At 40.7% G+C, this 27,037-nt stretch overlaps 1 protein-coding gene across 1 annotated transcript; it reads right to left on the bottom strand.

Annotated features, from left to right (window-relative positions):
• Positions 1 to 2,670: 2,670 nt before the first annotated feature.
• Positions 2,671 to 27,037, bottom strand: LOC115268025 (uncharacterized). Its single transcript, XM_029875918.2, has 5 exons — positions 25,927 to 27,037; positions 25,583 to 25,875; positions 15,972 to 16,134; positions 15,627 to 15,919; positions 2,671 to 3,506 (listed from the first exon to the last, which is right to left on the bottom strand). Exons 1-5 carry the CDS (start codon positions 26,143 to 26,145, stop codon positions 2,705 to 2,707), a joined length of 1,770 nt encoding a protein of 589 aa, XP_029731778.1. The 5' UTR covers positions 26,146 to 27,037; the 3' UTR covers positions 2,671 to 2,704.

The raw sequence follows: 27,037 nt of genomic DNA, 5'->3' as shown, positions 1-27,037 counted from the left end.
GCACTTTCCAAACATATATCTGAAGAACGGAATGCCGTACAAAGCTGAAATGTTGATCAAAAAACTACTATTTCGATAATCCTTCCATGGATCCTTGCTGGAATCCATCCTAGGTTTGGTTTAAAAAATCTTTCACTGGTTCCCAAAAAAATCTACCAGGGATTCTGGAAGAATTTTTTTTTCAGGGACTCCGTAGAATAACTTTCTAAAATCCTCTAGCAAATCCAAAAGAAATTAAGTCAGAAATTTTTTTACAACATCTTCCAGAAATTCCAAGAACTCATTAAGAAAGTTTTGCACAGATAGCTTGCAAAAATGTTGCATATATTCTTCTAAATGAATACTTCAGGAACTCTAGTCAAAAAAGTCTTGCACAGATTATTCCAAAAATTTGTCTACAAATTTCTTCAGATTTTATCTAGAAACCTTCCACGAAATTGCTGAAAAATACTACATGGATTTTTTTTTTTCAGAAATATTTTACGCATTCATAGAGACTTGGAAATTCACAATTCCTTTAAAATTTTCTCAGAAGCTTTCCAAAGAGCTTTCTCTAAGGAATGCTTCAGAAATTCAACGAGTGATCATTTAAGAATTCCTTTAGATTTTTTAAATTTTTTACATAAAACCGAAGCGAAATCATCTGCGTTCTTGTAAAATTTTGCGAGCAACTATTTTTTACAAGAAAGGATCATTTTTAGGGAAACCACCCTATGGCAAACAAATCGACGGATCATCTAATCAAACTAAAATCTTCCCCCGAAAATTCGGTCACTTTCCTAGGGATTTGACGCGGCATCGATTTCCCCTCTATTAAAGGCGATTGGACATTTTAGCAGCCGTCTAATCAATCAATCCAAACCCAAACCGAAACGCGCTGAGGAATGATGACGGGCTTCCATCACATTGAAGGTCGTTCCATTGATGTGCGGCTAACCCAGACATCAAAATGCAAATTGAAGAATGTAGAACACCGAGAACTTTTGGGCCACCAGCCGGAGTCAGTCAGTCAGTGGCATAGGACGATGCGATGGTGGAAGATGATGATGACGGTGAGTCTGACCTACCGCACTGATTAGCATATTATGTAAAATGGTGCCAAAAGTTAGCCCTTGTCGAACATGTGTTTCAGCAGCAGCCACACTATACTGGGTCAGCGTCACTGCCCGAAAACGAGGGTCTGGCCGGGCGCGCGGTCTCAGTTGCTCTTGAATAGCGGTTTTGTTGTAATTTGAGAACCGAGCTGGGTGAGAGTCCCAATCCGCAGACGAGCGTAACTTTGCCTCGGTGCTGCATTTCCCCCGACGACAGCAGAAACGACACAGGAACCATCTCGTTTCAAACGCAACATATATGTAGTAGGTAGGAAGGTACCTCCGACAACAATGCCATCTCCGTATCGCTCTCGCTGGGCTGCAGGGGAAGCAAATTATAAATATTCAAATTATAAACGGGAACGAACGCAAGGACGCTGGACAAAAGACATGGCAGTTTAGTTTTACGGCCATGAGAGAACTAATTTCGCATCGCCTGTGGCCAATGGGCCACTGTAGTTAGTCATCGTAAAAATCAATACCCTGAATCCAACCGACGACCAACAACGCTCTATGGCCCGCACCGTCCGTGGCGTTGCGGTGTTGGTTCTAACTGCAGTGCACCAGTGGCACTGACTGACCGAACGAGAGCCACTGGGCTCATTCGTCTATCCACAGTCAGTCGTCAGCACCGGGAGAAAGTGTGACGAATTTAATGTGTTTACATTTTCCCTATGCGAAAAGCCGGAAGTAACGAGCATAAAGTTTCACAACTCATATTTCTGGCCTCGGCACTAACTGCTGGGGACTAGTCCTGTTGAACATTGTATCCGCAATAGGGTTTGGAATGGGGAGGAAACGATTTTATCGTTCTCGTTTGAGGCAGCTCGAGCAGAGCTGGATGAACAGAGTATGATGTATGTTTTAAGAGTGACTATATCAGGAATAAAGATTTCTATGACCGATTCTTTGAGTCACTTGAACTTAGTGAAGCCAGTACCAAGTGTGGGGTCACAGAACGAAATATTGCTACAAGGATGCTAAACAATGCTTTTCCAGTGAAGGAAGGGTTCAACTGAAATAATATGAGTAGTTCTTCCAAATAGTGAAGAAAAAGTGTTGTTTAATTTTAAAGTGCCAGTGTTCTAGAGAGCCAAACGCTATAACAACGTTTGACTTACTAACATTCCTTCCCATCTCCGATGCCTGTAAGTTATTGACCTCATTATAGTTGGAAGTGTTCGAACTGTGTACATTGAGAATGACCTGCTTGTCCCGAGCACCATTCAATGGTTCTTTGTGTAAATTCGATTACTTCGGTCAATCTTATTTACCTTACCTTTCCGATCAGACTAAGACCGGAGTTGTCAATCCGTTCAATCACATAGCAAATACGAGTTGTGCGTTTATCTTTGCTCATGCTCATTCTAAGTATTCTGAAGAGCCAAAGCTGGGCAACTTGTATGGCCACTTCACGTACCTTTTTTATATGCTCCACCCATTAATAAATATTAGTATAGCCTAAAACGAGTTTAACTTAAACAGGATGATAGTCTTAAAATTACCACAGAACATCTAGTTTGAAATTTATGAATTATAAAATGAGTTGCTGATAAAAATATATAAAGTACAAGAACAAAAAAACATATTGTTTTAAAACACAAACATGTTTAATAATCAAAATAATCATCGTCATTGATATGCTGCAATATCCAATGTATAAACTTCGAAACATCGGTGTACATTACATATTTGGTCGTATCGCATTTCTGAGTTATTGGATCCCGAGCAGCTTTGGATACTAAGCCTCGTAAATAAAACCGATTGTTACGTTTCATAGCCATTGCACTACCAGAATCTCCATCGCAAGCGACAGAACCTGATCCATCGCCACAGAACAGTCTGGCCCTGTTAGGAATACTAACGTCCATGTTATTGCTGCACTGCTGTCTACTAACAATGGTACTCGTGTAGTAGAAAGGAGTGTTAGTATCTCCGTTTTCGGTGATGCCCCAGCCTGACACAACACCTTTGTGATTACGGGTCACACTCAGTGGGCTCTGATCTAGCAACAAACAGAGTGGTCTAATAAAATTTGTAAAATGAAGCGACTTCTCCAATCGTAAGACAGCAATGTCCGCATCTTGGTCTACGAGGTGTTCACTGTCACTGTCATAGTCTTCGTGGCACACAATCTGCTGTACGTTTGCATGAACAGCGCCGTTTGTGGCGGATGTATCAGAGATGCTGTGTTTCCCGGGAATGGCCAGGATTTTTTGGGGCCGTTTGTTCATCACGCAATGAGCCGCGGTTAAGATATGGCGATCCGTAACGATTGTTCCACCACAGAAGTATTCGAGACCGGATGTGGAATTGCGATGGAAAATCGGTACAGCCCATGGAAATTGCCCCTTCCGAGATGGTGTGCCTTTAAAGGAGAGATCAGTCAATAGGGTGCTGGTGCCACATATGCTGTAATGAAGAAAGCAGAAGATTACTTGTCCGTTGTTTTAACGCATTAGTGCAAAAGATTCATCATCAAGGTAATGTTTCCCTGCACTGGAGATTATGCAAAGAGCAAACATTTGTGTTTCAACAAATCAAAAAAGTTTTTGATTACTAATTACACTCACGTTTTAAAATATTTTAGTTACATTTTTCTGTATCGAGATGTGCGGAAAGCAAGAGCGTTTCAAATGATTTTCCCAGAGTTTAACTCCCTAGCCAGCAATTTGGTTGCTATATTTAAATTGCAACTGAAATAGTCGCACATATATAGTACCAAAGAAATCGTATTCAATGCACGAAACAGGCATATACGTACTAAAGTGGAGACCATATCGAAACATATATACGATTACTGCGATTCCATCCAACATAATTTACGATTTCTCGAAAAATTTCTACGATTTCACCGATTTTATCCGTCTAAATATACGATTATGCATGATTTTATTACGATTGAGAGCACCAATATACGACTCAAGATTTTCAAATAAAAAAAAAACAAATGGTGTTCAGTGGGAATCGAACTTAGGTCCTTCGATTGAGAACTGCGCGTTATCTCTATTGGCTATATTGCCAAGTTGAAAATAGAGAGTTCAAAGTGAATGACATGAAACGAATAAAAATTAACATGATACGGTGCGAGACTTGTGGTGGGAGCGTTGTTGTTGTGCATTGAGTGGCACCAAAAGTGGTGCCGTGCAAAAGGCCCGGAATTCACATCGTTGTTGAAATCTATACATCACTTATTGTAAGTCATCTGCTAGTATGAAAACCTATATATTTGGTTGAAATTATTGCTACCATGGTTGGAATGTGTCAACAACAACAAAAGTACAAATTTGTGATGAATACCATTTTTTCTTTTCCTCCATCATACAAATATGTAAGCAAAACCATTTACGATTTCCGAGATTAAGATTCGACTATTAAAAGTGCAGTGACAATCATATGCAACTGTTAAAATGAATATACGATTTCTACGATTTCATTCACTTCATATACGACGCAAGTGTGACGCAAACGATCAATATACAACTTTGGTATAGTTGTATACGATTTCACCGATTTTCGTGATACCTTTAGGTAGCAAGCTCGATTTAGCAGATTCATATACGATGTGAAGCGACGATTTCCACGATTCAAAGAAATCATATAGGGTAGAAGTTTCAGTTTTGGCCAGCCCGGAGTTTTGGCCATAGTGCGGTATTCAGCCTGTTACGATCAAAATCGGAATAAATTTATTTTTTACTAGTAGATTCTAATATAATATGATGATTGCAGCTGTGAAAACCATACATTTTGATTAAAAACTGGAAGAAAAAAATATGTTTTCTTAAAAAATCAGCTCCCATATATCTATTTTGGCCAGGGTGCTTCTAATTTGGCCACTCCCATAAGAAATACACGCGATTGGCCAAAATAGAAACCAAAGCTGAGAATATGGCCAAAACTGCGGCAATGCTTCTATTTTGGCCAGTGCCACTTTTAATACGAAAATTAAGTATTAGCTTGATTTCTGCATTTTTTTTTTAAATAAAGTATAAATCGAAACCTTTCATTTAACACATTGGTAGTTTTTATTGGATTATTGATTATTTAAAAAAAAGGATTTCCCTTAGACTGGCCAAATCCGGTGCCCGCACCCCCTTTTTTCACGATTCTATCCGATTCTGTGCGATCCTACAGATAGTATCTCTCACCTTTTATGATCGAAGACGACTATATGAAACAAAATCGCAATTGAAATTTAATTTGGCATGAAATGCTATTTTACGCAATCATTGTCAACAAATATACATATTATTATACAATTCTGATTCAATATGAGGCTTTCCACGAAGCAGCACGAAAAAAATCCATTTTTTTTAATTTTGCATTATTGATTTGCATATAATTTTGCACAGCTTTTCTAATCAATATAAATAAACATTTTTTCATATTAAAACTTTTTATGAAGTCTCGACTAACTTTCAAATAGGGCCTATGAAAAAATGGAACACATGCAAATGAAAAATCATATCTCTGAAACTGCTTGTTTGATCGGAAAACTGTCTTCGGCAAAGTTGTAGGTTAATAAATGGTGACTCTCAGAAAAATACACATTGAAAAATTTATTTAGTTTTTCTTCTAAAAAAACTGAATTTTGTTACTAAAAATTAAATATCTCGAAAAGCTATTTTTATACCTTCGTGATATTTCGTGAGAATAAAGTTCATTCTGTTAGCTATCATCTGTAGAAATTTCATAATGGTAAAAAAATATACAAAAAAGTTATGGCACTTTGAACATTTTCGGTTGTGTGTTTTTAGAGTGTATGACGAATTCACGCGTAGGGGTTTGGCAAAACTGTCTCAGAATCTGATGGAATTTCTTAGGTTTAAAGACTATGTATTTTAAAGCAAGATTGCATACGTTGTTTTTTTTTATTTATCTAGACTAATATTTGAAAAGGGCTAAATATTTGACCGTTTTTTACTCAATATATCTTAAAAAATGACATTACCTACAAAAAAGTTATGTATGGGTGACTTTCAGATAATCATGTGAACAAATAAGATAAATTATTTCAATTTGCAAAACATGACATTTTTGTAATTATTGAAAATTTTGCCATATATCGCAAGATGGGCACTTTTGAAGAAAAGCATTTCTGAGGTACCGTGATTTCGGGTGAAATTGATGGACGTGAGGGTCATGTTCATTTGTTAAAAATATTGCTTTAAACTTAAAACAATTTGTAGAAAATGGCCGGCTAAAGGATTATTGAATGATGATTTAGATGTTTTACAGTCAATTAGTCACATATTTCTGTATTAAATTCAATATTTTCCGTAATTGCGTGTTTGGTGAATCTCAAATACCCTTTCAAACTTTTGTTACCGTGGCTGTATCGCACATGTAATTAATATTCGAATAGATGCTTTTAGCTGCCAAGTATTTGCTAAACACGATTTCATCATCAAAATTTTTATAAATATTCAAATTTATACATAAAATTGCACTTCTCCGGAAGTAATCACTTTTTCACTATGAAAAGTGCATACTTTAAGGCGTTTTCGTGAAATTTATTGTATTTAATACTTGAATAATTAAAAATTGAGAAAACTCGTAAAAGTTTTGCGTAGCATTTCGCATTCTGGGGTGGTTAATTCAGGTGGAAAACATATTTTTGGCAAATGCAAAGGTATTTCATTTACTGATCAATTTCATCCCGAAAGCAAAATTATTGATTTTTTATTTTAAATGATATTTACCTATTACAATAAAATGATTTGTAGTAAAAGTTTCAATCTCGTTGACTGATGAGAATCGTGGTCGTACTTGTTTTATTGCTTTGAGTTTGACTTTCGACTGTACGTTGGATGATATCTTTAATTGGCATTTCAGTCTAATTTGGTCAATCAAAAACAACTATATGTTTTCTTAACCCGACGTTTCGGTCCTTATTGGACCATATCGCTGCATTCGAAATCACGGTAGCATTGGTGGAAAATTTTTGACAGCTCCTCCCCTCTTAAAGTATATTTTCTTATACCTAACAGAAGGCTCCTAGCAATATCATTAACTTCCCCTAAAATGCTACGTCTTTAATGGACAGTTCCTAACAACAAATACTTCATGTCATCATTTTGCGTGTTTCTCTTCGGTAGAAAACAAAAGTTTTTATTTAGGGCGTTTTTTACAGATATTTTCATATATTAAATTAAACATAGCTCCATATTTTTGATTCACAAGTCTATCTGATGCAAAGTATTTATTTTATTCTCCTATGAATAAGGGGACTTTTGAGTTGAAATTCGACTTCTGGTTGATAATCTGAATTTCTGTGTAACAGATCTGGTGTTCTGGTTCAAAAGAGAATCCTAAATTATATTCTTAATTATATTCTTTGTATTGGATAGATTTATAATTGAAACATATAAAGCTATGTTCAATATTAATATGTGAAAATCCACGTATAAAAATACCCAAAAATTGGCTTGACTCAAAAAAAAAAACATTTTATGTTGGGTTAGATTCAGATAACAGCAATTCAATTACTTTGATCCATTTTGAATTCTATTCTTAATGGTTGGTGTGGGATTTGGTTCTCCGGAATAGGATTAATTTAATTTCGCAAATGGGCATGTATTCCTAATTGACTTCAATTTATTTTTTAACTTTTTTAAGCGTGATCGTTTTTTCAATATTTCAATTTTTTACTTGAAAGTTCACACAAATTCCTTAAAGTCACACATACCACACTTTTTTGTAGGTCATGTTATTTTAAAGTTACATTGGTATAAAAAAAGGTCAAAAACTTAAGCCCTTTTCAAATATTAGTGTAGATAAAATTAAAAAAAAACAACGAAGTATGCAACGTTGCCTTAAAGTACATAGTCTTCATACCTACACAATTCTATTGAAATCTGAGAGGTGCTGCCAACCCCAAAATCTAGTTTGCGGGAAATTCGTCATGCACTCTAAAAAAACACGCAACCAAAAATGTTCAAAGTGCCATAACTTTTTTGTATATTTTTTTACCACTATAAAAATTTTACAGATGATAGCTAACAGAATAAACTTTATTCTCACAAAATATCACGAAGGTAAAAAAATAGCTTTTTGAGATATTTAATTTTTAGTAACAAAATTCAGTTTTTCCAGAAGAAAAATTGAATAAATTTTTCAATGTGTATTTTTCTGAGAGCCGCCATATATTATTCTAGGGTAAAAGCCCCCTTCTTCGGCCTAGTACCTATATTCATCTCATTTTGTCTCAAGGACTAGAGATGTGCGCCGTCGAGATTTATTACTTCACGCCGCCGGATGTTTTGATTTTCTAGCACGCCGCCAGCTTAAAACTCATCACGCCGCCGAACTTAGAATTTCCCCAATAATCTTCAGAAAATAATCGATTTAAGTTTAAACGCTCCCAAAATGAATGCATGTCATTCATTGCCGAATAAACAAAATATTTCGTTCAATGATCCTGTTGAGATTTTAGTTACTTTTTAGTCACTTATATATCATCATATAAAAATCCTAGCAAATATCATATTCTTCACACAAGGTGTATAAAGCATGCAATGACAGCATGCATGCTTTTCCCCACGTGACGTCATAACGACGTCCGTTTATAATTGAGGGGGTTAGAAGCAAAGAGGTGTAAGTGACAAAAACCCACTTTCGAGCAAATGAGGTTTAAAATTTTTCGTCAATTTTTCATTACATAGGTACATACAAAATGTGAGGAATTTCAAAATCAACCCAATTTTCTCCGATGTAATGAAATCTGAAGAATTCAGGTTCTAATAATTCAATTCATGCCATAACTTAAGAATTATTTATGGATTTTTTTTATTTATTATGGAACGTTTAATTGTCTGCCGCATTATATACGAGTGCGCAATTACAAGTTACTACACTAAAACCTCAATTTATGCACATGGCTGGGGGTGCATACCCAAGTAACACACATGTTATAATAGAGTTACGACAGCGCAAGTTTTGGTTGTATAGAAGTTTATTTGACGTAATTTTAACGTTGTGTTTAAATAACGTAAAATAAACTTCTATACAACCAAAACATGCGCTGCCGTAACTTTTATATAACATGTGTGTTGCTTGGGTAAATTAAAAAAGGCATAAAATGAGGGAAATTTGTGCATAAAAAAAAACGCTTCCGTAACGCCTCTGAATCCCGCCGAAAATGCTCTGAAACTTCCTGAAATGGTCCAAAATTCCCCTTAAACCGCCTCGTACCCCATGTAACGCACCTGCGACGCTCCGAAACCCCCGAAAACGCCTCCATAAGGCCTCTGAATCCCGCCAAAAATGCTCTGAAACTTCCTGAAATGCCTCCAAAATCCCCTCGGATGTAACAATGTAACGCATCTGAACCCCCACTTGCACCCGTTTAACGCACGTGAGATCCTCGGAAACCCCCGAAAACGTACCAGTAACGCCTCCAAACCCCGTCGAAAATCCTCTGAAACTCACTGCAATGCTTTCGAAAACCCCCTCAGACCCCCGAAAACCCCCCGGAGATCTCCTGGTACCTCGCGGAAACCCCTGGGAACCATCTGAAACTCCCCCGTGACTTCCATTTGCTCACCCTTATAAACACCCTTTAGCCGCCGTTGCAATAGTTACCGTCATTATTAAATATTCTTATGCACAATATTGGTTCTGAGTAGCTTTCTCTTAATTTATGCAGGTCATAAAAAAGGTGCATAAATTAAAAAGTACATAAAAATAACATGCATAAATTGAGGTTTTAGTGTATTTACATTCTCATATGCAAAGTATAGTTTGTTAAAATGTTTCGCTATATGAGATGTAAAAGAGCGAAATATTGAAATCTCATTTTTAACGCCGCCACCGCCGACGACCAAAAATGATGTTTTAACCGCGGCGCACATCTCTGCCGAAGCACCAAAGCAAGCATCACAGCGGTGCCAGACATCAAGAAACAAGTAGTTAATTGAATGAGATTTGGTCACTACAAATACGATGTTTTTTCAATCAGAATATGGTCGTTTCTTGGTTTAACATCTTGGTAATCGAACTTCTACGCAAATCGATCAATAATTTCATTTTCCAACGCCTTTTCTTTCAAAATATTTGGTTTGGTTTTCATCTAAACATGCTGCTACCGCTCAAGCTTTACGAACTATCATCCAGTTCGGCAGCACTGATTTGCCAATCAGCTGTGAATGTATGCGAGTGCAAAACGTGGGGAGCGAGCATAGACGATTCGTCGCGCCGCACATTGTTGTGACTTCTCCTTTGCGAGAGAGGAAAACAATCACAATGAAACTGTCACCTGCTAGGGAAAGGGAGTGCGTTAGTGGGTGAGTGCAGAATGCTCTACGATGAGAAAATGTGAGAGTGGTTGTGGATTTGCTGTAAATACTGTTGAGATGAATAAGGGGCCACCCGGTGGACCGCGATGAGATGAAAATTTTACGGTGTGCTGAAGATAGGTGCGAGTGGCTCGCGATTTGTGATCGCAATTAAATCAAATATTGAAGGTAAATCCCACTCTAGTGCATCGTAAGATCAACAGTGGAAGTGAGCACGTGTGTTAAAGGTTTGTATCATTAAGTTTGAAGCGTATACATTGCGCTGTGAGTGATTTTTCATGTTGCACATCCTTAATGAGACTAAGATAGGCACAAATACCCTATAACTTTGCTGAAGACACCTTTCCGATCGAACAAGCCGTTTCCGTGTTATAATTTTTTATTTGCTTGTGTTCCATTTTTTCATTGGCCCTATTTGAAAGTTAGTCGAGACAAAATATGAACTTTTGATATGAAAAAATGGTTTCTCACATAAAGAGGAATAGTATACAAAAATATCAAGTAGATTAAAAAACATAGATTAAAATGGATTCATGCTGGTCCGTGGAATGCCTCATATATGAAAATATACGATTTTTACCCCACAATGATTTACGATATGTGGTTGGCTGGGTCATTCACCTATATTTCATTGCATAGGCTGGCAATATTGTTTGGCTTACAATTAACAACGCCGCAAACGGAGCCTGTGGAGTACCAGGGCGCCCTCCACAGTATGTTGCCCTTACTGCGCTAACCGGAGCAATGGTGCAGTGGACCTTGTGTTTCTCCGAGACAATCGGCTGCCCTTCTTTAGTCTCACTTGAGGCTAAATAAGGGCAGGATTATGAAGATGTTGTTAATAAGTTTAAATTTTCACCTATATGCTTTCGCATTATGCGATTTACACAGTGTATTCTGTGTATCCTCGCCTTTGGCGTTTTCCAATCGATACCGATCTGGTTTTATTGCTGCTGTTCTTTGTTCTGCTGTTGATGCGAAGAGTTTAATCTTGCCTAGTTTGGGTAGTGGCTACGGTTAGGATAGCTCAGATCAATCTTCAGCATAAAAGAACAGCAACAATCAATCTTTGCAAACTTATGCAAAATGGTGCAGCCCAAGTGGCCTTGGTCCAATAACTTTACTTCCGTAAGGGGAATTTCTATTTAGGAAACCTTGTGAACCCGGTGTTTGCTACTTTCAGTAAACATGAAATGACAAACTCGCGTGTCATGCCTCGAGCATGTGTACTTAAAGACACGGACACGTTCAATGCTTCCAGTGAGCTTTTCGCTCTTTGAAGGAAGCACGACACTAGACAACGGACTAGCATGCAACGCCCAGTGGCACAGCCGAAAACTTTTCCTGACAGCAATAGTTGCTACACTCATCTCTGAACTAACCACCAGAGATGTATGTGCGTGCTATCACAATTGCTGTGTCTGTTGGAAATCTCAACAGGAAATACGTCTATTGTTCGTTTTTTTTATGCGGTAAGGGATCCATCCCCTACGGAAGTTTTCAAACACGTCATCGCATACTGTACTTCAAAAGGCCTTCCGCTAATTGTTGGCAGTAATGCTAATGCTCACCATATAACATCTGAGGCAGCTCAGACATCAACTTGAGAAGCTCCAGTTTGATGGAGTACTTGAGTAGTACAGATCTTGCATTACTTAACATAGGCAACCGCCCAACCTTCATGGTATCTGCTAGAGAGGAAGTGTTAGACATAACGCTTTGCTCTAGTAGAATTAGTCACGAGCTGACCAATTGGCATGTGTCAGAAGAAAAATCTTTATCTGACCATCGCTACATCTTTTTTGAACATTTAAATGTTACTTCGCAAACAATGTGTTTCAGGAATCCCCGGTCAACAAACTGGGATCTTTTTACTGATTTGGTTGCGACCAAATTTCATGGATACTCACCATCCATTGACACTCCAAGTGATTTAAATGATGCCGTTGATACGACAACGACCTTCATCATGGAAGCTTTTGAAGAAGCATGCCCTCTACGGTCTGTGAAGATCACAAGAGGAACCCCTTGGTGGAACTCTGATCTGGCGAAACTCAGGAAACAATGTAGAAAGAGTTGGAACAGACGACGTTCGGCTGGTTCGAAGGCTTTCAGGTCGGCTCGCAAGGCCTACAGGAAAGCTCTCCGGTCTGCTGAACGATCCGGCTGGAAAAACCATTGTACAAATGTTTCCAGTTTGAGTGAAGTCAGTCGGATAAACAAAATCCTTGCGAAATCTAAGGATTTCCGAGTGAACGATCTTCGTTTGCCAAATGGCGATCTGACTTCCTCTGATAAGGAAGTTCTGGAATGCTTAATCAGCACACACTTCCCTGGATGTGTGGATATTACATCTTCGGATGAACCTGGCGTCTTTTCTTGTAGTTATGATTCCCTGGCCTCGGCTCGGAGTATTGTAACTATAGAATCGATTGAGTGGGCACTTAATAGCTTTGCTCCTTTCAAACCTCCTGGAGCAGATGGGATTTATCCTATTTTGCTTCAAAAGAGATTTGATTATTTCAAACGGTGTCAGGCCATTCGGCCGAAGGTCATTAGGCCGAAGGCCATTCGGCCGAAGGTCATTAGGCCGAATGGTCATTAGGCCGAATGGTCATTAGGCCGAATGGTCATTAGGCCGAATGGTCATTAGGCCGAATGGTCATCAGGCCGAATGGTCATTGGGTCTTCTTCTTGCCGTTACGTCCCCACTGAGACAAAGCCTGCTTCTCAGCTTATTAACTGAGAGCTTCCTCTGCAAATGACCATTTTGCATGTGTGTATCGTGTGACAGGCACGAAGATACTTTATTGATGCTGAATCTACTGATATTTTACCCATGAATTTTTCCTTCTTTTAAATATAGGCTGTTCTTTCTAGTATCATTGCTGAAATAGTTTTTGGCGCTGAAACTGCTGATATTCAATTCATAAATTTTTCCTTCTTTAAAACATAGGCTTTTCTTTCTAGTTCCATTGTTAAACTAGTTTTTGTCAAAAATTGTTGGAAAAGGTAAAAACAACGGCTAACTTTCAATTCGTCCTGATGACCATTCGGCCTAATGACCATTCGGCCTAATGACCTTCGGCCTAATGGCCTTCGGCCTAATGACCTTCGGCCTAATGACCCAGCATCATTTCAAACATGTTTTAAAAAAAAATACTTGTTTGCAGTTTTGCTACAGGAAATATTCCCAAATCTTGGCGGAATATTACTGTGAAGTTCATTTCGAAACAGGGGCATGCGTCGTATGAAGAAGCAAAGAGTTTCAGACCTATCAGTTTGACCTCTTTTCATCTGAAATGCTTAGAACGCATTGTGGATCATCACATCCCACATCCGTGATGTTCATCTGGCCAATGTGCCTCTTCATGTGCACCAACATGCTTACCAATCTGGAAAGTCCACTGTGACTCTTTTTCACAAAGTTGTTTACGATATCGAGAAGACATTCGCTCAAAAGCAATCCTGCTTGGGTGTTTTCTTAGATTTCGAGGGTGCCTTTGACAACGTGTTTTTCGATGCCGTATTGGAAGCCGCACGTCATGGTATATCTCCAATGATTTCCAATTAGATTCACCAAATACTCTAAAACCAATATCTCTTCTCGACATTGCGTCTAGCAGGGATTAGGAAATTGAGTGTTTGTGGATGCCCCAAAGGGGGAGTCTCGTCACCGCTTTTGTGGAATCTCGTAGCAGATATGCTATTGAGACAACTCAATAATAGCGTTTTTCCTACTTATGGTTTTGCCGACGACTACCTAGCATTGTTAGTTGGTATGTGTATCACCACCCTTTTCGACCTGATGCAAAGCGCCCTTCAGGTAGTTGAGGGTTGGTGTCGCCAATATGGCCTTTCGGTTAATCCGAGTAAAACATCTATTGTTCTTTTCACGGAAAGGCGAAACCGTAATGGCGTTCTACCTTTGCGTCTCTTTGATTCTGAAATCTGTGACTGAACAGGTAAAGTACGTTGGAGTCATTCTTGATTCCAAGCTTTCCTGGACACCTCACATTGAGTTCAGAATCAAGAAAGCTTGTATGGCCTTCGGGCAATGCCGGCGTACTTTTGGTACAACTTGGGGTCTAAAACCCAAGTATATCAAATGGATTTACACAACTGTGGTTCGGCCAATATTGGCTTATGGATGTCTTGTGTGGTGAGAACGATCCAATCAAAATTAGGCCATCTCCAAAGGATGTGCTTAATGGCGAGGTCTGGAGCGTTCTCTTCAACTCCTACGGCAGCGCTAGAAGTTCTTTTTGACGTTGTCCCACTACACATTCATCTCAAACAAGAAGCACTTTCTTGCACTTACCGGTTACGGGTACTCGGTCTACTAGAGGAAACTCCTGTGAACCGCACATCAACACACACCTCGTTGTTTCCACTTTTGGTGAATTGGGACAAAATTGTCCTTGCTCCAAGTGATCTTACAATTGCTTGTAATTTTCCGTATAGGACATTTTCCACGATATTCCCTTCCCGGGAAGAGTGGACATCTGGTTATCTGGAAAGAAGTATTTCAGACGGCATCGTTTGTTACACTGATGGCTCCCTTCTCGAAGGTCGAGCAGGTGTTGGTGTTTATTCTCGTGAGCTAAGGCAGTATCAGTCTTACTCACTTGGTAGACACTGCACCGTTTTTCAGGCCGAAATCTTTGCTCTTATGTGCGGAGTGCAATCAGCACTTCAGCACCACGTAATGGGCAAAGAAATATACTGCTGTTTAGATAGCCAGGCTGCTATTAAGGTGAATATATAACGAAGCCACACCTCGAACTTTCAAGAGCACAAATCTGAAGAACCGAATGTCGGTTCGAGCTGCAAAGTTGATCGATAGGTCACCACCAGCGGGTAACCAATCGATCAACTTTTCAGCTAAAACCGACATTCGGTTCTTCAGATTTGTGCTCTTGAAAATTCGAGGTGTGTCTTCGTTATATATTCACCTTAAAGCACTTGCTTCGGCCAACTCTAGGTCGAAGATAGTTATCGCTTGTCGAACTCAAATCGAGGAGCTGAATTCAGCAATCGCTGAATTGGCTGATGAGTAAGCTCGTACTGGAGCATCACATGACTTCATTGGTCCTGAGCCAGCTATTTCGGTATCGAAGTGTTGGGTAAAGCTTCATATTCACATGCGTTATTTATGCGTTGCACTGTTTAAAAACCGTTCGAATCAATAACGAAATAAAAAAAAACGTTCATGTAAGAATAGCTAAATACTCACTTTTGCGTTTCAACCGGTGCTGAAATTGTAACGACGGGTTTCGCTGTGGTTTGTGGAGGAGCAGAAAATCTGCTACCAACAGTATCTGGAGGAATAATACTATGAGCCATAGTTCTCACTGCTTGCCGTGGAGTTCCGGCACATATCAGCTTGCCGTTGACGCTCATTGATACCAGGGCAGGTATAGGATATTGCAATTCAAAATTCAACCAATATGTTGCAGTTCCATAATTTTTCATGTCGTTGTACGTAGACTCGAGCGATTTGTACATATGTAGGGTAGTTTTCTGTCCCTAAAAAGAACATAGCTAAATATTCGATTGTATTGAACTACACTCTACTTACTGTTCCCGAAGCTCCTTCGTAGACCTTCACCTCAAGGGTGTTTTTTACATTTGCATTTAATCCACTTAGCTGTATGTAACCAATTATTTCCTCGGTATCAGGACGAACTCGGTATGAGAACATGTCACTGCATGGTGATGCCGGATCCATCGTCGTCGCTTGGCTCAAACAAAAATAAATGAGACACAATCACTTTGATTCCTATTATTACCAAAAGTGTATCATTAAATGCTTTCTTGAACAAATATGATCGATAATAGCAACTGCGTTTTTTTTTTTTTTTTACTTATTCGTTTATTTGGAAGGCTCTGGCGCCACATGAGCATAACTGAGCCGAAATCTTTTGTTTTTTTGTTTTTTTTTACAATGATTTTACATTTTACAATTTATTACTGCCTTAAGCTATGTTAGTTTGGGAAGCCGAAGTACTCGCGGCTGTTTAGAGGTTAAGGATTGAGAAAAAAAATAAAATTGGGAAGGAGGGATTTATGGGTTTAAAACTAAATTATTTGCTAACTTATACTAAAACATTGATGGGACAAATTGTCCATATCTGTAACGGAACCAAAAAAAAAAAGGACTTTATCGGTAGAAAACGACAAGAAGAGGACAAACGGAAGGGGGGTTACGACAGACAGGGGCGAACAACAAAACCAAAAGGCGGACAACGAAAACAAGGAACGTACTACATCAAACTCTGACATCAACACGTTTCAAAAACTGGTAAATCAGGTTCATGTATTCCAAATCAAGTCCTGCCAACACTTCTCTAACAGGTTTATGTTGTTTTCCTCGGACCCGGAGAATTTCATGCAGCTCAGATCTGACCTCACGATACTCATTGCATCCCCACACGACATGTTCGATATCCTGGTAAGCTACGCCACAGACACAGAGATTGCTTTCTGAGAGCCCAATACGGAAGGTATGTGCATTCAACAAATAGTGGTTGGACATCAGCCGACACATTACACGAATGAAATCGCGGCCTAAATCCAACCCTTTGAACCATGGCTTCTTCGACACCTGTGGAATGATGGAGTGCAACCATCTACCCATCTCTCCATCTCTCCATTTGTGTTGCCAGCTGATCAAGGTCTCTTGACGGGCCAATGCAAAAAATTCGTCGAAGGCGATTTGACGCTCGTAAATATCGCCTCCGCTAGCGCCCACCTTAGCCAGAGAGTCCGCTTTCTCATTGCCCGGAATTGAGCAATGTGAAGGGACCCAAGCTATGGTGATGATGTATGAGCGTTTGGACAAAGCACTCAAGACTTGGCGTATTCCATTCAGGAAGTACGCTGAGTGCTTCATCGGTTTCATTGACCGAACAGCCTCCAGAGAGCTTAGACTGTCGGTAAAAATGAAGTAGTGCTCAGGTGGAAGAGTGCGAATGTACTCTAAGGTGTAGTATATAGCCGCTAGCTCAGCAATGTATACCGAACATGGCTTTTGAAGCATGTAGGTGGCGCTATGAAATTCGTTGTAGACACCGAAACCACTCGAATCATCGGTTTTCGAACCGTCTGTGAAGAACTGTCTGTCCCCGCTAACATGCCCGAACTTACTTGCAAAGATCTGTGGAATACCTACGGAACGAAAAGATTCCGGAATACCGGTGATCTCATCCTTCATAGAGAGATCAAAATCCACTGAGGAGCTGTCGAAGTTTGAGAAGTTGTCACGATTGGTGTTAACCGGAGATGGGCTTACCTCCAGCGTCATGTACCAGTAGTACACACTCATAAAACGAGTTTGAGGGTTCTGTTCGAGCAGCTTTTCGAAATTTTCTATGACCAATGGATTCACAACCTCGCATCGGATGAGGAACCGGAACGATAACTCCGCAAAGCGGTCTGTCAGAGGCTGTACACCAGCGAGTACCTCTAAACTCATAGTGTGAGTTGAGTTCATGCAACCTAACGCGATCCGAAGGCAACGGTACTGAATCCGTTGAAGCTTCAGCAAGTGTGTTTTCGCCGCGGATTGAAAACAGAAGCTACCGTATTCTAAAACCGACAGAATGGTTGTTTGGTACAGCCTGATCAGATCTTCCGGATGTGCTCCCCACCATGTTCCGGTAATAGTTCGCATAAAGTTGATTCGCTTTTGGCATTTCTGATGTATCAGATACACAATGTGCTTCCCCCAGGTGCATTTGGAGTCGAACCAGACGCCGAGATATTGAGAAGACATGCTATGAGTGATTGTCTTACCCATCAGATGGAGCGGAAACTTTGCCGGTTTGTGTTTTTTAGAAAAGACAACCATCTCAGTTTTCTCCGGAGAGAATTCGATACCCAGCTTGAGAGCCCAAGTAGACAAATTGTCCAAAGTATCCTGTAGTGGTCCTTGCAGATCGACTGCTATTGATCCCGTTATAGAAACAACACAGTCATCCGCAAGCTGTCTTAACGTGCAATTTTCCATGAGACAATCATCTATGTCTCTAACATAAAAATTGTAAAGAAGGGGGCTTAGACATGAACCCTGGGGGAGACCCATGTACACAGCAAAAAAATTCTTGTGATATCACATTATTTTCGCTGCACATCAGTCGCGTCGTAAAAGTGATGTACAGATTACATTCTTTTCACGCTGCATATTAGCCACCGTAGCTTGAATGTGGGTCTAGCAATCGCTAGAACCGAATCGATAGATGAACCATATATAAGTAAAATATTGTCATGGATTCGTACACAGATCCGTTGATTGTATCCCTTACCTCTCGGCTATTTCACCGACTTAGAAGGTGGATGATAAATATGATACTGCTTCTGGGTATCTGCTGGAATGGGTTTGTTGACACTTTCCGGTGCCAACCACGGTGTACATGGTGAGTGTGATAAATGTTGGAAAACGATGCAACAGAGTGAACTTACGTTCGAAATCGGATACGTCGCCAGAAATTACGCGCCTGGATATTACAAAATTATTTGCTGTGTAGCTAATTCGTGAAACTGTCAAGTCGCCATGAGTAAAACTCGGAGTTTGTCGGAGAGAACATCGACACAAACTGAATCAAAAGCTCCCTTAATATCCAAAAACACTGAGCCCGTTTGCTGCTTTTGAGCAAAGGCAAGCTGAATTTCTGAAGTAAGCAACGCAAGACAGTCGTTCGTTTCTTTGCCTCTGCGGAAACCAAATTGTGTATCGGACAACATGCCATTCGATTCAACCCATTTGTCCAGTCGAAAGAGAATCATCTTCTCTAACAACTTCCGCAGACAAGACAACATCGCGATTGGACGGTACGAATTATGATCCGACGCGGGTTTCCCGGGTTTTTGAATAGCTATCACTCTCACTTGCCTCCAATCATCCGGAATGATGTTGTTATCCAGGAACTGATTGAACAAGTTCAACAAGCGCCTCTTAGCGACGTCGGGGAGGTTTTTAAGCAAGTTGAACTTAATTCGATCCATTCCTGGAGCGGAATTGTTACATGAAAGAAGAGCAAGTGAGAATTCAACCATCGAAAACGGCCTATCCATGTCGTCCCTATCCTCGGAAACATCACGAATTATTCGCTCCACGGGTACGGAATCTGGACAAACTTTTTTTGCGAACTTGAGAATCCACCGAGGAGAGCTTTCTCGATCCTCGTTTACCGACGACGCGTTACGCATTCTTCTCCCGACGTTCCAAAGAGTTCTCATTGATGTCTCGCGCGATAAACCCTCGACGAACCGACGCCAGTAACCGCTTTTCTTCGCCTTGATCAAGTTCTTGAACTTGCTTTCAAGGGAAACGTACCGCTTAAAGTTTTCAACCGAACCGCGTTTCCGAAACTCTTTGAACGCAGCGGATTTCTCGCGATAGATTTCTGTACACTCGCTATCCCACCACGGATTGGGGGGTTTCCTGCGAGCCGAAGGACCTGGAACTGGCCGACGTTGTGCCTGCAGCGCGCTACTGATGATCAGTTCTGATAGAAACTGATACTCTTCCCGCGGTGGAAGAATTTCTACCGATTGCTCACCGTCGATAATTGCTTCCGCGTACTTTCCCCAGTCAATGCAGGCCAAACATGTCTAAAGGTCCAATCTGCAGAAGAGAGGCTCTCTTTGGTTTCCCTGTCTTTCGTTAAGATCTCAGCTGTTTCTTTGTATTATGATTGTCTCCTTGCATTGAACGATGGTCAAAACAATCGTCTTTTGATTTGTACTACAAAAATAGTTGAAAAGTGTGCCATTACATTGCAATAATTGAAAGAGAAATTGAGCAAAGAGAGCCTCTCAAATGCAGATAGGACCTATTGAAATGTTTGGCCTGAATGTGTTTCGTGAGGTCGTAGGAAATGTCAATAGATGGAGGTTGACGTGAACCATTGGAAATAGAAACAACGATCGGAAGGTGATCACTACCATGGGGATCCTGGATAACCTTCCATGTACACTCCAGCGATAGTGAGCTCGAACAGATTGAGAGGTCTAATCGGCTGTCTCTAGGACTGCCATCTTTAGCTGGAGGTGCCACTCGCGTAACTTCTCCGGTGTTCAAAATTGTCATGTTGAAGTCGTCGCAGAGGTCATATATCAAAGTTGAACGGCTGTCATCGTACAGTTCCCCCAGCCTGTACCATGGGAGTTGAAATCTCCCATGAGCAGCCGTGGCTCAGGCATAACCGAGCAGATGTGGGCGAGATCCCTGCGAGATATCGCAGTTCTCGGTGGAAGATATATGGAGGCAACACTGAGGGTTTTACCTCGGATTGTCACCTCACATGCGACGGCTTCGATGCCTGTCATCGGTTGAAAATCGACTCTGTAAAATGAGTGCTGCTTTTTGATCCCTAAAAGCACCCCTCCGTACGAGTCGGACCGATCAAGACGGATAATGTTGAAATCGGAAAAAGGTAAGGTTACATCGGGGGTCAGCCATGTTTCGGATAGCGCAAAAACATCGCATTGTAAATTGTTAATTAAAAATTTGAAAGAGTCTAATTTTGGTACGATACTACGACAGTTCCAGTGTAGCACAGAAATCATATCTTCGACCTCGGTGGTTAAATTAGCCATCGAAAGATACGAATGTCGCAAGGAGGGACATTTTAGAAGCCAACTGCTTCAAAAGAGGAGACACACAAGGAAGAAGTGCTTTGACAATGCTCTTCACTGAGTCAGAAGCATTAAAGAAGTTAAGGACGATGTCTACGATGCCAGAAAGCGTAAACATCGGAGCACCAAGAGGTTGTTCCTGGTTCTCCGAATGCTGTCCCTCTGGCTGAGAAGTCGAAAAAATTGGGACATCTGGGATTTTTGATGTTCCCGGGAGCGAAGGAAAGTCTCGTTCATCTTGGATTTTGAATCCAGGAGGTGAACGTTTGTTACCTTTTTTAACACTCTTAGAATTTGTCACGGTGGGTTGGGGGTCACTGCTATCACAGCAAAAAAAATCTTGTGATATCACATCATTTTCGCTGCACATCAGTCGTGTCGTAAAAGTGATGTACAGATTACATTCTTTTCACGCAGCAAATTAGCCGCCGCAGCTTGAAAGTGGGTCTAGCAATCGCTAGAACCGGAACGATAGATGAATCATATATAAGTAAAATATTGGCATGGATTCGTACACGGATCCGTTGATTGTGAGGCATATCCCTTACCTCTCGGCTATTTCACCGAGTTACAAGGAGGGTGATAAATATGATAGTGTTTCTAGGTAACTGCTAAAATGGGTTTGTTGACACTTTCTGGTGCCAACTACGGTGTACATGGTAAGTGTGATAATTGTTGGAAAACGATGCAACAGAGTGAAATTACGTTCGAAATTGGATACGTCGCCAGAAATTACGCGCCTGGATATTACAAAATTATTTGCTGTGTAGGCAGATTCCGAGGTTTTTTGGTGGGTCTCTGGAGCCTCACCCGTTTCCTCGTTTCACCCTTAAAACAAAGGGAACCCCGTCCCCGACCTCAGAGTCAGAGCCCTGATCATCGAGAGACAAAGACGAGTAGATGTTGCGTGATTCAACGACCGGAGCAGCTTTTCTCAACATTTCGGCGTAGCTTCGCCTTGAACGCTGCTGCAACGATCGTTTTTGATGTTGTTTTCGCTGTATGTACTTCGGGCAAACATTGAGATCGTGTGGACGGTCGCTACCACAATAAACACACTTGGGCGGCGTTTTACACGCACCGTCCACATGTCTCTCCCCGCATGTTGCACAGCGAGGTTTATTGCTGCAGTACTGGGCGGTGTGGCCCAGCTGCTTGCAATTGATGCAATTCATTACCTTCGGTACATACAGCCTCACAGGTAGCCGAAGTTTGCCAATCACCAGCAGATCTGGTAATGCAGATCCGGAGAAGGTCACAGAAAATTCTTCAGATGGTGTGTAAACCTTCTTCTCGCCCTCCTGGGATACCGAATGCAGTTGCCGGCAATCCAGTATCTGGACAGGAGGTAGAGAAGGGTTATGGAAACGACCACAGCCTTGCATGATCGTTTCGCAGGTCAAAGATACGTCGGCGACCTTCCCCGAAATCTCTATCGACGCGCTCGGCAGGTACACGAAGTACTCAAGAGTAAACAACTCGCAGGCCACAATCTCATTAACGTGTTTTCGGTCGCCTACTGTCACCCGAAGCTTAGCTGTACCGACCATGTCAATGGAGACAACGGAAGAATACCGCTTAGTCAGATCCTTGCTGATTTGAACGGTGTTCAAACGTTTGCCTTTGGGTCGGAAGAAAACAACATATGGCCCGTCAAAGTCGGGAGGGTAGGCCTTGAGGCGGGGGGACGTCGAAACAGATTTACTGTTGGTGTCCATTGGAGAAGCACCAGGGTGAAGAGGGGCAAAGGGGTTAGCATTTAAATCGCCTTGTTGGCTCGAGCAATCCGATGCCAATAACAAAGCTTCGTTGATGCGGTACGATGTACCCCCGCCATCATCATCATCGCCCATTGTGGCAGCTAACTACCACCACGGGGCACTCAAAAATCTTAAACTAACACTTATCACGGGGACGAAATAATCAAAAAAAAAAAACAAGGGACAAAATTAACTGTACAGGGAAAGTGAGGAAAAAAGAGAAAAAAAAACTGCTTATACACTCAGGCAAATAAACCTAAGATTATCATAAGGTCTAACTTATGAAATGGCCTTTAAACAATTCATAACGGCAAGAACGATTTTCATAAGGTCGGATTATGACGCAGAATCGACTCACAGTTTGGCTTTTATACGCATTTAGCAACATGATATTCTCAAGCGTCGATAGCCGCGTGGGTTGGGCACGAGCTCAGTGATCTCGACGTTCATGGATCGATTCCAGTCTGCATCATTTTGTGATTTTTCTGCTCTTTTCATAAGTTTATCTTATGTAATTAGGTCATAATAAGCATGTTAAATTTTTATAAGGTATTCTTATGGCATCCATACCTTACAGTTATGGCTAAATTTCATAAGGTATTTTGATGAATTTCGGTACACAGCAAATAATTTTGTAATATCCAGGCGCGTAATTACTGGCAACGTATCCAATTTCGAACGTAATTTCACTCTGTTGCATCGTTTTGCAACATTTATCACATTCACCATGTACACCCTAATTGGCACCGGAAAGTGTCAACAAACGCATTCCAGCAAATACCTAGAAGCAGTATCATATTTATCACCCATCTTCTAACTCAGTGAAATAGCCGAAAGGTAAGGGATATGCCTCACAATCAACGGATCAGTGTACGAATCCATGCCAATATTTTATTTATATATGATTCATCTATTGTTCCGGTTCCATCGATTGCTAGACCCTCTGTCAAGCTGCGGCGGCTAATTTGCTGCGTGGAAGGGATGTAATTTGTACATCACTTTTACGACGCGACTGATGTGCAGCAAAAGTGATGTGATATCGCAAGATTTTTTTTGCTGTGTAGTCTACTTCGCTGAGTGTATACCAAATTAAATCTAATCAAAGAGTCAGTGGAGAGGGGGGAACAACGAGGGGTAACTTTGAATACTTAGCTTTGTGCTCTGTTTTGCCACAGCCTCGACGACGACAGGTCCAAGCGATGGGATCGCCCGCACTGGGAGGAGGCGAGCGGTGTGCGGCGGTTGAACGCTCTCTGCTCTTCTCTCGGTGGGCTGCTGCTGTCGACGACGATGAGCTTGGGTACTCACTGGAAGAAGCCGATCACGTCCGCGCGAGCGGCGCGGTATGCGGGGGGTGCTGCACTGCTGTGCTCGATAATCGGTCAATGCGCCACGTGATATAATGAAAACGTGAACTTTACTCAAACTAAACGAACTTTTGCGGCAAAAATTGTGGCCTCGCCAACCGCACGCGTCCCACTAGGGATAATTACTTAATAAACTTAATCACTCGGAAACACTAGCACGAAAATAGCCACCGAACTGGAGACAAACCGGACGAACGAAAAGTTGCGACTGTCTCGAACGAACGCTCGCCAAAGAGTGAGCAACTGCGTTTCGCGATCAAAAATGTAGCAATCTTTCATACAAATAATAGCCTTATCTGTTACGGGACGTTCAAGCTTCCCCACTGGGGAATCCCCAGCTTTGCGCGCGTGGAACGTATTCCTAACCAAAATATCACAAGCACATGTGCAGTCAATGCTCACCTAAATATGTTAATGTTCTGAAAAGCTTAAACTTTCAAATTTCTAATGGTGAGTTCAGAATTGAAATCGATGATTGCGAAAACAATTCAATGACAAAATTTAAAATGTCGTCTAAATCCAAGATGGCTGGCAAAAATTTTTCAACTTCAAATGAGTGGGCTACACTTTCCTTTCATAGAAATGTGATGTTTTGTACATGTTACAACATGAAATTTCGAGATATCACGCAATAAATTGGGTGCAGTTTGATGAAAACCCCTTCGGTAAACCCAAAATAAACAAAAAATGGTGAAGTCAAGTGGGGTAAAATTGAAACGTGAAATTTTGCGTAATTATTGAAATATGACGAAGTAAATTTTTAGCCTACTTAAGCGTACAAGGTAATGGAGCGAATCTTATGAAGTGAGACGACGCCCAAGCAGGGATGGGAAATGTCATGAAAATATTTTTTTTTTATTTGCTTATTCTCTCTCCCTAGTGAGAAATGCTTATCGACCATATCACTAAATTTCCGTAACTACCCGTCATTATGGATAACGATACACATGAACGGAAATTCACACCAAAAATGGAGGAAATTGAAAAAAATGTCATGACATGTTTTCATGAAATTCGGTGACATTTCTCATTCCTGCCTCCAAGTACCCCACAAGACTCGAATCCGTATTCGAAAATACTTAAAACGGATTAAACGCTGCGTAAACTGTTCGAGCTATCATTTGCACTGTTTTAAAAATTTGGCCGTGCGATTAGGATCACCAAGCTTCTAATCGCACCATGCCATGGAGAGGGGGTTCGATTCCCGCTCCGGGCGATGCATTTTTTTCGTGAAAATATTTTCTTCTCCGTATCCACTGGTACCATGATCCGTGTGTCCCTTGTCTAGTGTTAAGTTTCTTTCAGTCTGTGCAGCCTCTGGCTGAAGACGGTGTTCGTTTCTTTTTTTTTTCAAAATCTCACTAATCGAATCAATAACGGAATCTGAAAAAAAAACTTTCATGTCAGAACAGCTCCCTACTTACTATTGCGTTTCAACTGGTACTGAAATTGTAACTACGGGTTTGGCTGGGGATTGTGGAGATGCAGAAAATCTGCTACCAACAGTATTTGGAGGCATAATACTATGAGCCATAGTTCTCACTGCTTGCCGTGGAGTTCCGGCACATATCAGTTTGCCATTAAGACTCATTGATACCAGCACAGGTAGAGGATTTTGCTTTTTAAAATTTAACCAATATATTGCAGTTCCATAATTTTTCATGTCGTTGTACGTAGACTCGAGCGATTTGTACATATGAAGGTCAGTTTTCTGTCCCTAAAAAAACATAGCTAAATATTCGATTGTTTTGAACTGCACTCTACTTACTGTTCCCGAAGCTCCTTCGTAGACCTTCACCTCGAGTGTGTTTTTTATATCTGCATTCAATCCACTTAGCTGTATGTAACCAATTATCTGATTACTATCAGGATGAACTTGGTATGAGAACATGTCCCTGCATGGTGATGCTGGAACCATCACCGTCGCTTGGCTCAATTGATACCACATTAACAAAAGTAACAGGGATACAATCATTTTGGTTCCCATTATTACCAAAAGTGTATAATTAAAAGCTTTCTTGAACAAAAAGGATCGAATTGTAACCGCGATTGAGTATGCTTGTTCGTTCGCGATCAAAAATGTACTAATCTTTTATACAAGTAATAGGCTTATCTGTTACGTTTCAGCTGATTACACTCGAGCGGTAATTCCCATAGTTTCATAGTTTCATGGAACACTAACTAAATGGCCTTAAAATTGCAAACATATTAACACAGTATATATGGCCTGCACTGAATGGCGCACGTTAACCATAGCATAGACCTAACCGATCGCATTGCTGTTATCACAGTCCAGAGATTGCAAGGATGGTGTTGTTGTAGAACGGCGCAAGTGCTTTGACTACACTCTATAGTTGGTCCTATGCTCAACTCATAATCTCGATTCTATTCTATTCTATTTCTATTCTAGCGCTTGCACAGCCAGTATTGAAAAGCATCCTGGAAATACCAAAATCACTTCTGATGTTTTCTTGTCATTATTAATAAACGGATGAATGGAGGAATCCCGTAAAAAATCTCGAAAATACCTCGAAAATGCCGGAAAAAATCCTGGAAAATCCCAAGCATAATCAATGAACAAACCCCGGGTGGAATCCCTCTAGAAGAATACTTGAAGGGGTCTCATTTAGAATCCTGATAGGAATACCTGGAGGAATTTGTGGGGAAGTTCCATTAGAAATTTTGGAGCAAATCCCTACTGAAACTATAGTAGGCATTATTATCTTGTACCGAATTTTCGAACCCTCTAATCGTTCGACAGATACGCGTAACGCACCTGAGAGGCTCCCAATCCCTCGAAAACTTGTCGTAACGCTTAAAAGTAACGCCTCTGAATCCCACCGTCAATGCTCTGAGACGTCCGGAAATGCTTCCAAAAT

Source organism: Aedes albopictus, chromosome 3 (genome assembly GCF_035046485.1).
Source record: "Aedes albopictus strain Foshan chromosome 3, AalbF5, whole genome shotgun sequence".
NCBI lineage: Eukaryota > Metazoa > Arthropoda > Insecta > Diptera > Culicidae > Aedes > Aedes albopictus.
This window is presented reverse-complemented; position numbering and strand designations above follow the sequence as displayed.

What these genes read in the sequence shown, in the direction of transcription:
- LOC115268025 (XM_029875918.2), bottom strand. Translation starts at nt 26,145, where the DNA reads ATGGGAACCAAAATGATTGTATCCCTGTTACTTTTGTTAATGTGGTAT. An exon ending in GTACCAGTTGAAACGCAATA is followed by an intron (nt 16,135 to 25,582) that starts GTAAGTAGGGAG and finishes TTTTTGTTTGAG; the next exon opens with CCAAGCGACGACGATGGATC. An exon ending in GCACCGGTTGAAACGCAAAA is followed by an intron (nt 3,507 to 15,626) that starts GTGAGTATTTAG and finishes TCTTCATTACAG; the next exon opens with CATATGTGGCACCAGCACCC.